The 15,605-nt window shown below is 43.7% G+C and overlaps 1 protein-coding gene across 8 annotated transcripts in view; it reads right to left on the bottom strand.

The window, feature by feature from the left end:
* ANKS3 (ankyrin repeat and sterile alpha motif domain containing 3) overlaps nt 1-15,605 on the bottom strand; it is a 32,343-nt gene that overhangs the window by 10,442 nt on the left and 6,296 nt on the right. For 6 of the 8 annotated variants that reach the window (XM_070413066.1, XM_070413065.1, XM_070413064.1 and 3 more), the window contains exons 5-7: nt 14,918-14,999; nt 5,895-6,030; nt 1,487-1,645 (exon numbers count right to left, since the gene is read on the bottom strand). In XM_070413066.1, the coding sequence (XP_070269167.1) occupies nt 1,487-1,645; nt 5,895-6,030; nt 14,918-14,999 (377 nt within the window). Of the gene's footprint in view, nt 1-1,486; nt 1,646-5,894; nt 6,031-7,358; nt 8,108-10,766; nt 10,860-14,917; nt 15,000-15,605 lie in introns of those variants that run through there. The other 2 variants (XM_070413071.1, XM_070413072.1) reach the window with 2 other exon arrangements.

The raw sequence follows: 15,605 nt of genomic DNA, 5'->3' as shown, positions 1-15,605 counted from the left end.
ACAAAGCCATGTCTAACTTATTTTCTCCTTTATACCTTTTTGTAGTTATCAACACTTTTTAAAATCTGCACATTATTTTAAAATGTTAATTGTTGGCAAAGCCTACATGTACCGATAAAAAATGTAAATATCACAAGTTGTGAGAAGAAAACTCGCCTGAAATGCCACAATCAAGTCAACTACCATCATTATTTTAGTGAACATTCTTCCAGCCTTCTCTGTGGGTGCATAAAAAGAATAGTGTACAAATGGACTTCAGCCATGGATTATTTTGATAACCTGAGAGAATTCCATTTAATAAAAGCATCTGTCGTATAGCTACACATATTAATTACACCCCACCTCCAGGGAAGGCACGCGCTTCCCATGCCCCTACCATATCTCAGGGTGGGACGGGTGGCATGGACTCCTCAAAAAGGAACAGACTCTGCCACTCAAAACTAAAATAAGTCGGCCCAATGTCCCAGAGCCATGTGCTTATAAGCACAGCGGACAGGAAGGGTATGAACTGCCCTCATCCTGCACAAGGAGCCTGCCAGCAGCTGGGGGAGGGCCTTTCCCCATGGCCAGTCAGCCCACCCCCAAGGACAACAGGAGAAGGCAGGCCTCCAGTTCCCAACCTAGGACTCCTTCCAAGCGTCTTAGAAGGAAATCAAGTTACTAACATACTCCTGACTGAAATATGCTCTCCTCTGACTGGGAAAGTTGGTTTCTTCCAAGCCTAGGCTCAAGAGGGGTGTCTGTTCATGAGGAGGACCCACCTACCCAGCCCACAAGACCAGCACCTGGCCTGGCCACTGATGGGTGACAGACATCAATGGAAGATGTAATTTGTACATAAGTATGATCACTTGGTCAGGCCAGTGAGCATAAAACCCAACTTGCTCCAAGAACTATTGGCGCCTCCATACTCCCCAAGGGCATTGCACTCAACATTTAGGAACTGACAATTGGAGAATAAACTCGGGAGGTCTGGAAACTTGGGGTCTAGGATTCTAGCCCACTAAGTGCATCACATAACAATTCTCAGAAGGGTCTGAGCATCAAATCCATCACCTGAGAAAAGAGCAAGAGAGAGTCCTTGGCCTGGCCCAGAGGCATATCCTCTCCAGCCACAAATGTGTTAAGTATCACACCCAGGTGCTGTAGCCAGAGACCGGAAGTGGGACTCAAGTGGGACTCAAGTGGCATCGTGTTCCTGCACTAGCTGACTCACTATGTGATGAATCAAATCTGAGCATAGTGACATTTCTGCTGCTGTTATTTGTAATTTTAACCCATGAAAAGAAAACTCAAAGGATGAACACAAACCCAAGATCTAGCCATTGACTAGTACATTTCCATCACTGTCATTAATTTGGAATCTTTGAGCTGCTGCTCCAACCCAGTGGCCCACATTTCAGAAACCTGAGAGTTGTTCCTTTTCATCCAGACAGAACGTGTGAACGAAGTATCAAAAAGCCATCAGGAAACACGGAATGCTCACCATAGCAAGACGGCTGGATCTTGCCTCCAAGTCCAATGGCTGTGATCCTCGCCAAGGCCCGAGGCCCCTCATGGATGCTGAGGCCCTTCTTCCGACAGGGCCTCTGTCTCTGAGGAGCAGGGCAGGATTCATCTGAAGAGCTCAGATCTTCATATTTTTCTGTGGGTCAAACACAAAAGTTAAGACAATTGCCCAGTCTGTCCAGTGAGGCTCAGTTGGTTGAGCATCATCCCATGCATCAAAAGGTCGCCAATTCAATTCCCAGTCGGGGCACACACCCAGGTGTGGTTTGATCCCCTGTCAGGGTGCATGCAGGAGGCAGCTGATCGATGTTTCTCTCTCACATAAATGTTTCTCTCCCTCTCTCTTCCTTTCTCTCTAAAATCAATAAAAATATATTTAAAAAAATTTTGTCCAGCGAGGGACTAATTTACTAATCTTCATAGTAAACTGAAAACCATAACTGGTTTTCTTAAATCAAGAAGCAGAAAAGTTTCCCAGGACTTCATGTGTAAGAAATGCCATAATGGGATTTACGGTCAAGATGGTGGAGAATACTGAATGTCAACTATAATTGAACACTTTTTTAATTTTTAAAAAAGATAATTTTTTAAAATGCCATAATGGGCCAGTCCACTGCTCAGATGGGCTATAGGGACATTTGTGGGAACAGCAAGCTTGCTGAGTATGAGCTGAACTGAAAGCATCTGTCATGAGGGGGAATCTAGTTCTTATTTCTTATACCTCTCATTGTCTGGGTTTGAAGAATTTTTTGTAACAAGCATGTATTATGTTTACAATCGGAAATAAATTTTGTTCTAAGTTGAAGAGATAAATAATATCTGTTCATAAACGTTCGGAGCATCACGACTTCTTAGCAATTTTATATTGTCAATCTCGATAACTTCTTAGGAAACAAGCTGTGTGTGCTGTTTTAGGAAGTATTTCAAAGTACCACTCATCTGAGCTTAAATGTTCAGTGTACCCCACAGACATTACTGCTTTATTGCTGTTCATAGTTTCCTATATTTCATCATACCTAAAAGGCAAAATTCATGGATATATTTGTATCAGGCTCCCATCTGATATGATCTTATTTTGGAGTTGATAAGCTGGGGTGGAGATGTAGAGAAGTCTCTGATTACCACTGTACTCGTGTGAGCTGGTGTTTATTACAAAACAATCCTGAGGCCAGGAAGAGAGCTGGGCAGAGCCAGACCCTGGAAAGGGCGCAGGCTCCCTCAGATGTGAACTCTCAGGGACTGCCTGGCAAGTCAGGGAGTTACTGACCCTGGTTCCAAACTCGGGCCAGTGACTCAAGTGAACCACTCCCACCGTTCCCTTTTCAACTCACTAGGAGACCATGGTCACGCCCAAGCAGAACATGGAATCACAAAAAATAAGTGTACATGGGAGGGGAACCAAGGAAAAGGCAGCTCCATGAATCTAAACCTCCCAACACACACTCTCAGACCCGCACACGTCAGCGGGAACCACAGAGAGAACCTCACAAATCCCACACCTTCAACGTGACCTAGATGGCAGAGAGCACCGCAAACTTCACAGTTCCTGCTGCTGCGAGGAGCAGGCAAGTGACCCTTTCCAGCAAAAAAGAACCGACTTACTCGCCTCTATTCTCTGTGGGCAACAAAGCAGGTCTAGGAAAAACCACACAGAGGAGAGATGATGGGAAAGACAAAGTCCATTCTGTGGGCAAAAATACTGAAAAAGAATCCTGGTGGAGTGGAGCATGAGCCGGGGAAGTGACCTAAGAATGCACATGGGGCCTGAGGAACAGTCAGAGCAGCAGCAGGCTGTTGGGGAGGGAGACCTCTGGAAACTGGGTAGTGAAGAGAAAAAGCAACCAGGGGAAGTTCAGGATCTGGCAAAACAAAATTATATCCGAGGACACACAATGCTGGATCCAACTACACCCCACTCCAAAAAGAGGCCACCAGTAAGAAGACTGGCCTTGGCACTGGGAGAAGGCAGCTCCTGGGCCAGGACTCACACACTAGCCAGGCCACTAAGCTCTGTCCGTGAAATGCAGACGCACCAGCGATCTTTGCCGACACACCAATACCACAGGGAGCACATAAACACCAGGACTCAAACACACAGCAAGTGAAAACATTCCTTCCCTCTCTCCAAAACTCAGCCGAGGAGTAGGCAGAAAAACTGTGACATGACACTCTGAACTATACATCGTTCCACAGCACCTGAGGACAGGAAAAAGCACCGAATCCAAAATCCAAAATTCGAAACTGAGAGCAAAAAGGCAATATTATTTATGAATGAGTAGCCATACAAAACACTAAATAAAATATCAGCAAACAGAATCCAACACCACATTAGGAAAATAATACGCCAACTAGGATTTATGCCAAGAATATAAACTTGGTTCATTATTAGGAAATTCATTAATATAATACATGTTAATAGATCTAAGGAGAAAACTCACAAACATCTCCATAGATGTTGAAAAAGCCTTTGACAAAATTCAACACTTATTTCTGTAGAAAACACTCAAGGAAATGACAGATACTTTAATATTAAAAAAAAAAATATGCACACCTAAAGGAGGGGAAATGGGGGACATCTGTAAAACTGTCAACAAAAATAAATTTAAAAAAATACACACACACACAGAGCCCTGGCCAATGTGGCTCAGTTGGTTGAGTGCTGTTCCATGTACTCAGAGGTCATCAGTTCCATTCCCAGTAAGGGCACATGCTGGCTCGATCCCAAGTAGCGGGTGTGTAGAGGCAGCCAATTAATGTTTCTCTCTCATATCGATATTCCTCTCTTTCTCTCTCCCTCTCCCTTCCTCTCTCTCTAAAAATCAAACACACACACACACACACACACACACACATACACAACGCTTACTCTTAAGTCAGCATCTTACTTAATGTGGCATTTTTGCTAAGGTCAGGACTCAGTGACTGTCCACTGTCTCCACGTTGTACTAGAAGTATTAGCCAATGAAACTAAACAAATAAAACCAGAGGTATAACAATCAGAAAGAAGTAGTAAATCTATCTCTATTTGCAGATTATATGGGAATATACCTGGAAAACCCTACAGAATCAATAAATAAAACTAACTCAAACAATGAAATAACTGAGTAAGGCAGAAGAATATAAAAATTGTATACAGACATCAATAGCCTTCATATTCACAGACAATAAGCAGTTAGAGGATATGATGGTAGTGGATCCCCATTTACAATAGCAACAAAGAAAACCACACACTTAGGAATGCATTTAAATTATATGCAAAACATAATGAGGAAAAATTTCACACCCTCTGTAAGACACAAAAGTCTTCTTGAACAAAAAGCACACTCCTTTTGTTAGATGGGATGCCTCAACATAAAGGGATAGTTAATTTACAAATTTGCCACAATCTCAATATCAACATGCTGTTTTTAAGGAGCTAGGCAAGCTGATACTCAAGTTCACACACACACACACACACACACACACACACACAATAAAACCATGTCAGTACTAGAAGAAAACATGGATGAATTCTTGTACAACTAGGGTACAGGGAAAGATTTTTTTTTAAATCCTCATCCGAGGATATTTTTACCATTAATCTTCTTAAAAATATATATTTTTTATTGATTTCAGAGAGGAAGGGAGAGGGAGAGAGAGATATATATCAATGATGAGCTGCCTCCTGCACGCCCCATACCAGGAATCGAACCCACAACTCAGGCATGTGCCCTGACCGGGAATCAAACCATGACTTCCTAGTTCATAGGCCGATGCTCAACCACTGAACCATGCTGGCTGGGCTCCACTGATCTTTAGAGAGAGAGTGAAAGGAAGGGAGAAGGGGGAGAGAGAGAGAGAAACATCAGTGTGAGAGATACATCAATTGGTTGCCTCCTGCACATGCCCTAACCAGGGGGGCCAGGATGGAATATACAACCAAGGTACATGCCCTTGACCAGGATTTGAATCTGAGACTCTTTGTTGCTTGGGCCGACACTCTAACCACTGAGCCCACTGTCCAGGGCAGGGAAAGATTTTTATAACTCAAAATCCAGAGGAAAGAAGATTGATGTATTTGACTATGTAAAATTAAAACATTTTGCACAGCAACAAACACCATAAGGAAGTCAAGAAACAAGAACCAGAAGCCAGTCCCCTTGTGAGGCTGCCCTCCTACGTCTGGGTGGGCATCACAAGTCCACATCCTGGGTACCCGAATTCAGCCTGGTGGGTACCACTCTACACCCTAACTAACTTGTCCTTAGACAAGCAGCCCTCAACTCTGACTGCAAAATGGAGTCGTCAGGGGAGGCAGAGGTCTGGCAAGGCTGCAGGAGCCAAATCTCTTAGGTGAGAGCAGGGGGAGGGACTCCAGGAAAGAGTGAGGCCACAGATACAGGTACCTGGGCTCCGATAGAGGCTCTTGGGCAGAGAAAGCGAGTGAGCATCGATCAACCCCACTATCTTCATGTGTCCATACTGCTTGGCCAGCATTCGGGCTGTGGCTCCACTGTGGTCTCTCGTGTCCACTTTGACTCCCTATGAAAATGGTAAAAGAACAAGAGTTAGGAACCTCCCCTGCACAGCACCCTCACTTCCAGGGCCGTGGACCCAGGATGAGAGGTGCAATGGCGTCTTATCACCATCTTGGAAAGGTCTGCACCAGAGTCCTCTAAAACCTCACAACGTGGGGAGAAAAGGCAAGGGCCTGTGTGGTCTCACTCTCAATGCTGAAAGTCGGGGTACAGCGAGGGGCTTGCTGGCTTCTCAAATAAGACATTAGCCCAGCCATCTCACAGCTGAGGCAGCTCTCCAGGCTCATTGCCTTTTGGCTTTCAGCGGCCGTGGGGCAGGCAGATAGTTAAAGAAGAGAGGTGATCAGGTGCTCTGGGCGAGGATACACTCAGGCTGCTGTGAGCGAGAGCCCGCCTTCACCCTTAGCACCGGGCATGTGTCCACCTCGCTTCATTCTCTTCACACAGAAAACTGGAGACAACAGATTTGATAAAGAAGCAGCCTTTAAAAGCATAATCAGGCCCTAACCGGTTTGGCTCAGTGGATAGAGCGACGGCCTTCGGACTGAAGGGTCCCAGGTTCGATTCCGGCCAAGGGCATATGCCTTGGTTGCGGGCACATCCCCAGTAGGGGGTGTGCAGGAGGCAGCTGATCGATGTTTCTCTCTCATCGATGTTTCTAGCTCTCTGTCCCTCTCTCTTCCTCTCTGTAAAAAAATCAATAAAATATATTTTTAAAAAAAAAGCATAATCAGAGTAAGAGCCCCACTCTTCTGAAACAGAATTTGGTAACTTTTATCCTAAGCCCTAAAAAGTACTTATTGTATACAGCACTGTAATTACACTTCTGTGACTCTAAACTAAGGAAATAGCCCCAAATACAGAGAAAGCTTTTACGCACAAAGATGTTTAGCATAACATATTTGCAATAACGAAAACCCAGAGACAACTTTAATGCTCAGAGATGCAGAGTTCACTGTGTTACTGTCATACAAATAATTGGTATAACCAAGTTTTTAAAAGAACCAGGAGACAAAACTGTATACACATTCCAATTGCAGCAAAACAAATAAGTATACAGAAAGCACTACTGGAAGGAAATATGCCCAAACTGTTAATATTATTTTTAAGTAGTGAGATAATGGGGACTTCTCACATCTTTCTTTTATACTTTCTAAACTTATTTCTGTGAGCATGTTTACTTTTGAAACTAGAAAAGCCCAATAAATCTTCCGTTTTCAAAGCTTCAACCGTGCGGTCTCGTATCTGCAGATGAGACTACCAGATATTGGAGCTCAGTGCTCTGGAGGGCATATCAGCAAGAGAAAGTTAAAACATTAAAAGTGCACATACCCTTCCCTGGCTGGTGGCTCAGTTGGTTGGGCATCATCCCATGCACCAAAAGGTTGCCAGTACGATTCCCGGTCAGGGCACATGCCCAGGTTGCGGGTTCCATCTCTAGTCAGGGCGTGTACGGGAGGCAACCGATCAATGTTTCTTTATCACATCGATGTTTCTCTCTCCCTTCCTCTCTTTCTAAAAATCAATAAACATCCTCAAGTGATGACTGAAAAAAGATAATTTCTAGAGGGGAAGGGAGAACTGGGTGAAGGTGGTCAAAAGGCACAAACTTTCAATTATAAAATAAAAAAAATACTAGGCATGTAATGTACAACATGGTGACTATAGGGAACGCTACTGTATGATGCACAGGAAAAGTTGTTAAGAGCGTAAATCCTAAGAGCTCTCATCACAAGTTAAAACACAGAGCCCTGGCCTGTGTGCTCGGCCTGCACACCAAAGGGTCTCGGGTTTAGTTCTCAGTCAAGAGCTCGTACCTGGGTTTCAGGTTCACTCCCCACCCCATCTGGGCGTGTGCAGGAGGCAACCAGTTGATGTGTCTCTCTCACATCAATGTTTCTTTCTCTTTCTCCTCCATCCCCTCCTGCTCCTCCCTCACTTCCACTCTCGCTGAAAAGCAATGGAAAAAAATATCCGCAGGTGAGGATTAACACCCCCCACAAAATACATACAGGATAGGGCAAAAGTAGGTTTACAGCTGTGAGTACATGAAACAGAGTTTATTCTTGTATCATTATTCATTATTTTATTATTTTCCATATGAACATATATATATATTATCTATATGAGATGATAGATGTTAACTAAACTTACGATGGTAATCACTTCACATATACATAAGTCAAATCAACTTACACAGTGATACATATCAATTATCTCAAAAAAACTGGTGGGGAAAAAAATATGATTTCTAGTTTCAGTTTGATAAAAGAAACCCAAAGGTTTCAACCAGAACAAACAATACTATCTTCACGGTAGGGTTTTACCTAATATCTGTTATTAAGCCTTGGAGACTTCAACCTTAGGCTATACCAAAGCAATACTATTCCTTAACAAGAAATGAGGAAGAAAGGAGACCCAAGAACAAGAAGGTCCCTGAGGTGAGGAAAGAGAGTATTAGAATTTCTATCTATTTACCCTTTAAATGTTTTCCCAATTTTCTTCCTATTTTATAATGTACATAAATTATAAGAAAATTACATGATCAACATTCATTGTAACTGACAGGAAAGTGGGATCAAAGTTTAGAGACCATGGACCAGTAGTAACGTGGGTGCACTGATCAGCCGGAGGGCCACTGGATCAACTCTCAGCTCCCTCCTGAGAGGCCCAAACACACCCCATCATCCTGCCCAGACTGAGCTGCTGGAGTCTGCCCCCACTGGGAAGAGACAAGGGGTGCAAGGGAAGCAGCCACAGTCCTCTCCTCCCCTGGCAAAGAGTCTAAGGTGCCTGGCCTCATCCACTTCTCCATCTCCGAGAAAGAAGCCTGGCTCTGGTGGGACCTGGTGGGCCCACCCCTCTGGCTAACCATGACCCAGCAGGAGATCTGCAAGGAACACGGAGTGGTCATACAGGGCGAGCCAGACAGCCTCCCCAGCAGTGGAGCTAACTGGTCCAATAGTCACATGCTCTAAGCCGTGCCCACCGGCCACCACAGCCAGAGGCAATTGCTTGAAATTGGCCAACAACTTTGACTGCTGATTAGTGAGCTCAAGGAAGAACTCCATTGATTTCCTGAGTTTGATAATGTATGCAATTATGAAAGAAAAAATTCTTGTTTTTAGGAAATACATATGAAAGTAGTTAGGGGCATTATGTTAGCAACTTATTTTCAAATAATTTTTAAAAGATTATACGTATGTAGTCCAACTGGTATGGCTCAGTGGTTGAGTGTTAACCTATGAATCAGGAGGTCATGGTTCAATTCCCAGTCAGGGCACATGCCCTGGCTGGGGGCTCAATCCTCAATGTGGGGAGTGCAGGAGGCAGCTGATAAATGATTCTCTTTCATCATTGATGCTTTTGTCTCTCTCTCCTTCTCCCTTCCTCTCTGAAATCCATAAAAAGATATTTTTAAAAATATTATATGCATATATATTGAGAGATATGAAATGTTAACACTGGGGAATCTAGCAAAGGTACACAAATTCTGAGTACTATTTTGTGATGTTTAAGTCTGAAATTAATTCAAAGTTTAAAATTTTTTAAATTTTCCAAAAGAAATCCAATACAATTTGTTTTCCCTGAGTACGAGTTGTCCATACTTAGTCTCAGACTCAGCTGGGGAGTAAATAATCTGCACGATAGATAAATGATATAAGGTCTCTGATTTACCAATATGTTTTCTGTTTAAAAACTACATGAGGCCCTGACTGGTTTGGCTCAGTGGATAGAGCGTCAGCCTGTGGACTCAAGGGCCCCAGGTTCGATTCCAGTCAAGGGCATGTACCTTGGTTGCAAGCACATCCCCAGTAGGCGGTGTGCAGGAGGCAGCTGATCGATGTTTCTAACTCTCTATCCCGCTCCCTTCCTCTCTGTAAAAAATCAATAAAATACATATTAAAAAAAAAAACTACATGAGTAACTGTCTCTTACAATTTTCAGTTCTACATTATTTAAAATCAGAGTCTAAACTAACTCAGAAGCAGAGGTTATGCTTCTTACAGTTCTTGGCTCATCTATTTTTTTTTTCTGTCCATCTATTCTTTTTTGTTGTTTTTCTTATTATTTTTCTTTGTGCCCATCTATTCTTGACCCTAGGCTATGTCTTAAGGATCCCAGTTTGTGTGAGTAGGCTTATCTTCAAAGAATAATTATTTGTAGAAAACGAAGCCCAAATGGCTAACATATGAAAAGATGCCCCACCTCACCAGAAATCTGGAACATAAAAATCACAGGAGACAGCTCGTCTGATACCAGGTAGCAGGTGTTACTGAGGGTGTGAGAGGCAAGAGCTACAAAATACTACGGAAAAGTGTAAACTAGAACAACTATGGGAGAAAGCAAGTTAACACTCTCTAGTGCAGATGCACCCGCCGTACACACCAAAGTTCTACTTTGAAGATTACATCCTGATCTCCTAGAGGAATCTCTTCACACATGCTTGAGAAGACAGGTAAGAAATGTGAACTGCAGCACTGTTAGGAACAGCTAAGTGAACACAACTTAAATGTCCACTAAAAAAGGGAATGATAAACATATTTATACAGTCAATAAGTACAGAGCTGTTAAAATGAGTGAATGATGTCTAATTTACCGACACTGTTGAATGACACATACAATCTGGTATGTTATTTATATGAATCTTTAAAATATGTAAAAACAAGTTCGTGCATTGCTTAAGGACACACAGTATGTGATGAAAGGATCAAAATCAGAGACAGGAAAGGTACAGACCAGCATCTGGATAGTGGTGATCTCTGGATCATGTGGGTTAGTTGCATTATCTTCTGTGCTTTTTTACATGTTTAAAGTACTTCACAATTTAAGATTCATAATTCTTGCTGCTGTGGAAAGAGTGTCAGTTGGTACAACTTGCTCTTCGGATGGCAATTTGGCAACGTCCATGTTAATTTACGACTGTACTTACTCTTCAACCTTGCACTTTTAGTACTGAACTGTACAGAGGCGGCTGCACACATGTGCAGAGATATATGTGCACAGATATTCTCGAAGCAATGTGCATAAGAGCAAATGGTCAGCAACAACCCAATTCTATCTAGACCACTTTAAAGAAACTGACTCATCCCTACGAGGGAGTACGATGCCTCACACACAAGAAAAACGCTTTATATGCTGATACAAAACAATATCCAGGATAGACAATTAAGTTTAAAAAAAAAAAAAAAGGCAAGTTGGGGAGCAGCCACAGGGAGAGTGACCAAGAAACTGAGGCAAAGGCCAGAGGCAGGCTCACTGTGTATCTTCTGTCTCAACTGCATTTTTACCATGTCAATGTATTGACCCCAAATTTCCATTCCAGCGGATAGAGGGTCAGCCTGCAGACCAAAGGGTCCTGGGTTCGATTCCGGTCAAGGGCACGTATCTCGGTTGCAGGCTCCTCCCTGGCCTGGGCTCTGGTCGGGACGCATGCAGGAGGCAACCAATCGATGTGTTTCTCTCAAATCGTTATTTCTCTCTGTCTTTCCCTCTCTCTCTAAAAATCAATTGTTAAATATCCTCTAGTGAGGAGTAAAAATAAGTAAGTAAATAAAAAGATGTTAACATTTTATTATTCTAAAATTCCCACCAATAAGTAAGAAAACCCCCCACAAACTATACAATAGAAAATTGGGCCCAAAATATAAAGAGACAATTCATCAAAGAATTACAAATGGCCAATATACTTTAAAATGTTCAACCTCATTAGCAAATACAAACCAAAACTAGATGCCACTCTTCTCCCACCAGATTGGAAAAAAACTTAAGGTGGGTAACCTCCCATCTTAAGGGCTGGTGAGAAAATGAGCACCTTTGTATATTATTGGTAGGAAGGACTATAGAAACAACTTTTCAGTGGGAATTTAGTACTTTATATATAAATATTTCTCCTACTGGATTTTTAAAACAACTTTATTAAGATACAATTCACATACTATGCAATTCACCCACTTACAGTGTACAATTCAATGGTGTGCCACCATCGCCACAATCAATTTCAGGACTTCTTCATCACCCTAAATAGAAATCTTGCATCCCTTAACCACCACCCTCTTCCCAATCTTCCCAGCCCCTCTAGCCCTAGGCAACCACTATTGTCTCTATAGCTTTGCTTATCCTGGATATCTATCTCTATATATAAAAAGCCAGAGACCAGGGTGCCAGAACGACCGGTTGCTATGACGCCCACTGCGGACAGCGAACCGGCCTGATCAGGGGGTGGGGCCGGCTGCCCCTGATCACCCAATAGGGTGTGGGGCTGGCCGGCCAACCTCCTGCAGCCCCTCCTCCACCCAGCCCCACCCCAGATCGGCCCCCCACTCTGATCAGGGGCAGGGCAGGCAGGCCAACCACTCATGGCCCCTCCCCCAGGCCGCTGGCCCCCGATTGGCCCCCCATTAGGGGCGGGGCCGGCCAGCCCACTGCCCACAGCCAGCTCCACCCTCAATCGGCCCCCCCACACACACCAATCAGGTGTGGGGCCTGCCAGCCAACCTCCCACGGCCCCTCCCGTGGCTGCTGACCCCTGATTGGCCCCCACCCCATTTGGGGGCGGGGCCAACCGGCCAATCGCCCACAGTCCCTCCCCCCAGCTGGCCTTGCCCTGATCAGGCCCCAATTGGAGTGGGCCAGCCAGCCAACCTCCCGCCATCTCCTCCTCCTGATAGGCCTGGCCCCGATCCGCCCCTATAGGGACCAGGCAAGCCGGACCCCACCTGTGCATGAATTCGTGCACTGGGCTTCTAGTTTCATATAAAAGGAATCATACAATATGTGGTTGTGCCTGGCTTTCACTGAGCATTATTTTCAAGGTTCATCTTTTTATGCCTGATTAATATTGTATGGATATAACACATTTTATTTATCCATTTGTCAGCTGATGGACATTTAGGCTGTTTCCACCCTTTGGTTATTATAAATAACACTGCTATGGACATTCGTGTTTAAGTTTTTGTATGGACATATTTTCAACTCTCTTGTCTACATACCTAGGAGTGGAACTGCTGGATCACACAGTAACTACTATGTTTGACTGTTTGAGGTACAGCCAACTGTTTTCCAAAGAGGCTGCATCATTTATATTCCCATAAGCAGTGTATGAGGGTTTCAATTTCTCCACATCCTCACTAACTCTTGTTAGAGTCCATCTCTTTTTTATTATAGACATCCTAGGAGTTTTGATTTACATTTCCCTGACGACTAATGATGTCAAGTATTTTTTTCATGTGCTTATTGGCCATCTGCGTATTCTTTTTTTTTTTTTTTTGGTGAAATGTCTACTTGGATCCTTTTACACATCTTTCAATTATCTTTTTATTAGGACCTATTAAATTTAAAATGTGAGCACCAGCAATCCCTCTTGTAGAAATACAGTATACATAAATAACTACACGCAGGCTAAAGCTATTTATAATAATAAAAGCGTAATATGCTAATTAGACCGGATGTCCTTCCGGACGACCTTCCAGATGAAGCTGGAGCTGCGAGGGAAGCCCAGGAAGCCCAGGACCGGGTGCCAGAGGGAAATCGGTGCCGGCAGCTGGGGGAAGAAAGCCTACTCTTGCACGAATTTCATGCATCGGGCCTCTAGTATATATATAAAAATATTCCCTGGAGCACTGAATTGCAAGATGGTGGAAACCTAAGAACTAATTAAATTAATTATGGCACAGATTATACATGTAATACCATACAGGACAAGATGTCTATGGCAGCCCTGATCGGTTTGGCTCAGTGGATAGAGCGTCAGCCTGCGGACTGAAGGGTCCTGGGTTCGATTCAAGGGCATGTACCTTGGTTGCGGGCACATCCCCAGTAGGAGGTGTGCAGGAGGCAGCTGATCAATGTTTCTCTCTCATTGATGTTTCTGACTCTCTATCCCTCTCCCTTCCTCTCTATAAACAATCAATAAAATATATATTTTTTTAAAAAGATGTCTATGGCATATTAAGTGATCTTTTGTTTTTCTTTTTTAAGTCATCTTTTTAAAAGCTGCAGACCAAATATACAGAAGGATTCCACTTTGTCCAAAATAAAAAGCACTTTTTTTGCAGGTGTCTTCAGACATGCCTTTCTAAGCAAAAGAACAGTCCTGGGGTGTCCCTTTATCAAACCAACTGGGCATCTTGGAGAGGAGCAGGGAGTGGTTAAAAAGGGAAGAAGATCCTTGCCTTCTTACTCTATATACTTTTCTTTAAGTATTGGGATTTAAAAAAATGTATTTTCCATACTTTTCAAATAATAGTATTTTTTAAATTCTTAAAGGAAGAGGTGTCTATTTTTACTCATCACTGTACCCTTAATGCCTAAGTGCCACAACACTTGACATCAATAGATTCTCAACGAAAATGTATTGAATAATAAAGAGCAATTCTTTCTATGTAGCAGAAAATTCTGTTATAGTTTACTAGAGGCCTGGTGCATGAATTCATGAACGGGTGGGGTCCCTCCGCCTAGCCGGTGATCGAGGACTATGGGGAAGCCGGCCGGCCAGGGGGAGGGATCCCAGGAGGTCGGCCTACTGCCCCCCCTCCTCCTGATTGGGAGGTTGGGGAGGTTGGCCAGCCAGCCCCCCAATTGGGGCTGATGCGGGTGCCCGCTGGCTGGGAGGAGGGGCCACGGGAGGTTGACTGTGGGAGCGCACTGACCACCAGGGGGCAGCTCCTGTGTTGAGCATCTGCCCCTGGTGGTCAATGCGCATCACAGTGACTGGTTGACTGGCATCACAGTGACTGGTTGACTGGTCGTTTGGTCGTAAAGGTTGCTTAGGCTTTTTTTTTTATATATATATATATATATATATATATATATATAAATAAATAAATACTTCAGTGATGATTTGTCACTTGCTGTAAGTAAATTATAAGCTTACAAAGAGGGTCACTTACATGATTCAGAAAATACTGCACAATTATTTCATGGCCAGCAGCAGCTGCTTCCATCAAAGGGGTGAATCCATATATTGGCTCCCTGCAAGATAGAGGCCACAGTCCAATGATTAGCAGAGAGTTCTTTCCTTATGCGGACAAAACCATGCTGATGTCCCTGGGTGGTGTTCCTAAGTGGTTAGAGCATCGGCCCTACACCAAAGGGTTAAGGGCACATACCTGGGTTGCAGGTTCAATCCTTGGCCCCCGATCGGGGCACATACAGGAGGCAACCAATCGATGTGTCTCTCTCACATCGATGTTTCTCTCTCTCCCTCTCTCTCCCTCCCCCACCCTCCCTTGCTTCCACTCTCTAAAAATCAATGGAAAAAATAACCTGTTAAGGATTAAAAAAACAAACCAAGCTGATGCAAAGTCACCCATCCCTAACTGCAGAGGTCTCCCTCGAAAAGAATTACCGGACAAAGATGAGAAAAGTTCTTATCAACACACCAGCTTCATAAACTCTTCAGGTTTCCATCCCACTCGAGTATTTTGTCCTAAAGACATTCTGTCTCCCTACTTCACTCCTTCTAAGCTGTCTGCACCTGCTATCTCTTAAGTCTCCACTTGAATCACCTGCAAAAGGCAGCTATTGCCCTTCATTGCTCACAGAGAGCTAACGTCTCCCGTCCACCTATTCAGACCC

The sequence above is a fragment of the Myotis yumanensis genome, unplaced genomic scaffold (genome assembly GCF_028538775.1).
Source record: "Myotis yumanensis isolate MYYU_CA2020_CCGP unplaced genomic scaffold, mMyoYum1.0.hap1 SCAF_4, whole genome shotgun sequence".
Lineage (NCBI taxonomy): Eukaryota > Metazoa > Chordata > Mammalia > Chiroptera > Vespertilionidae > Myotis > Myotis yumanensis.
The sequence above is the reverse complement of the archived record's forward strand: the minus strand, read 5'-3'. Positions and strand labels throughout refer to the sequence as shown.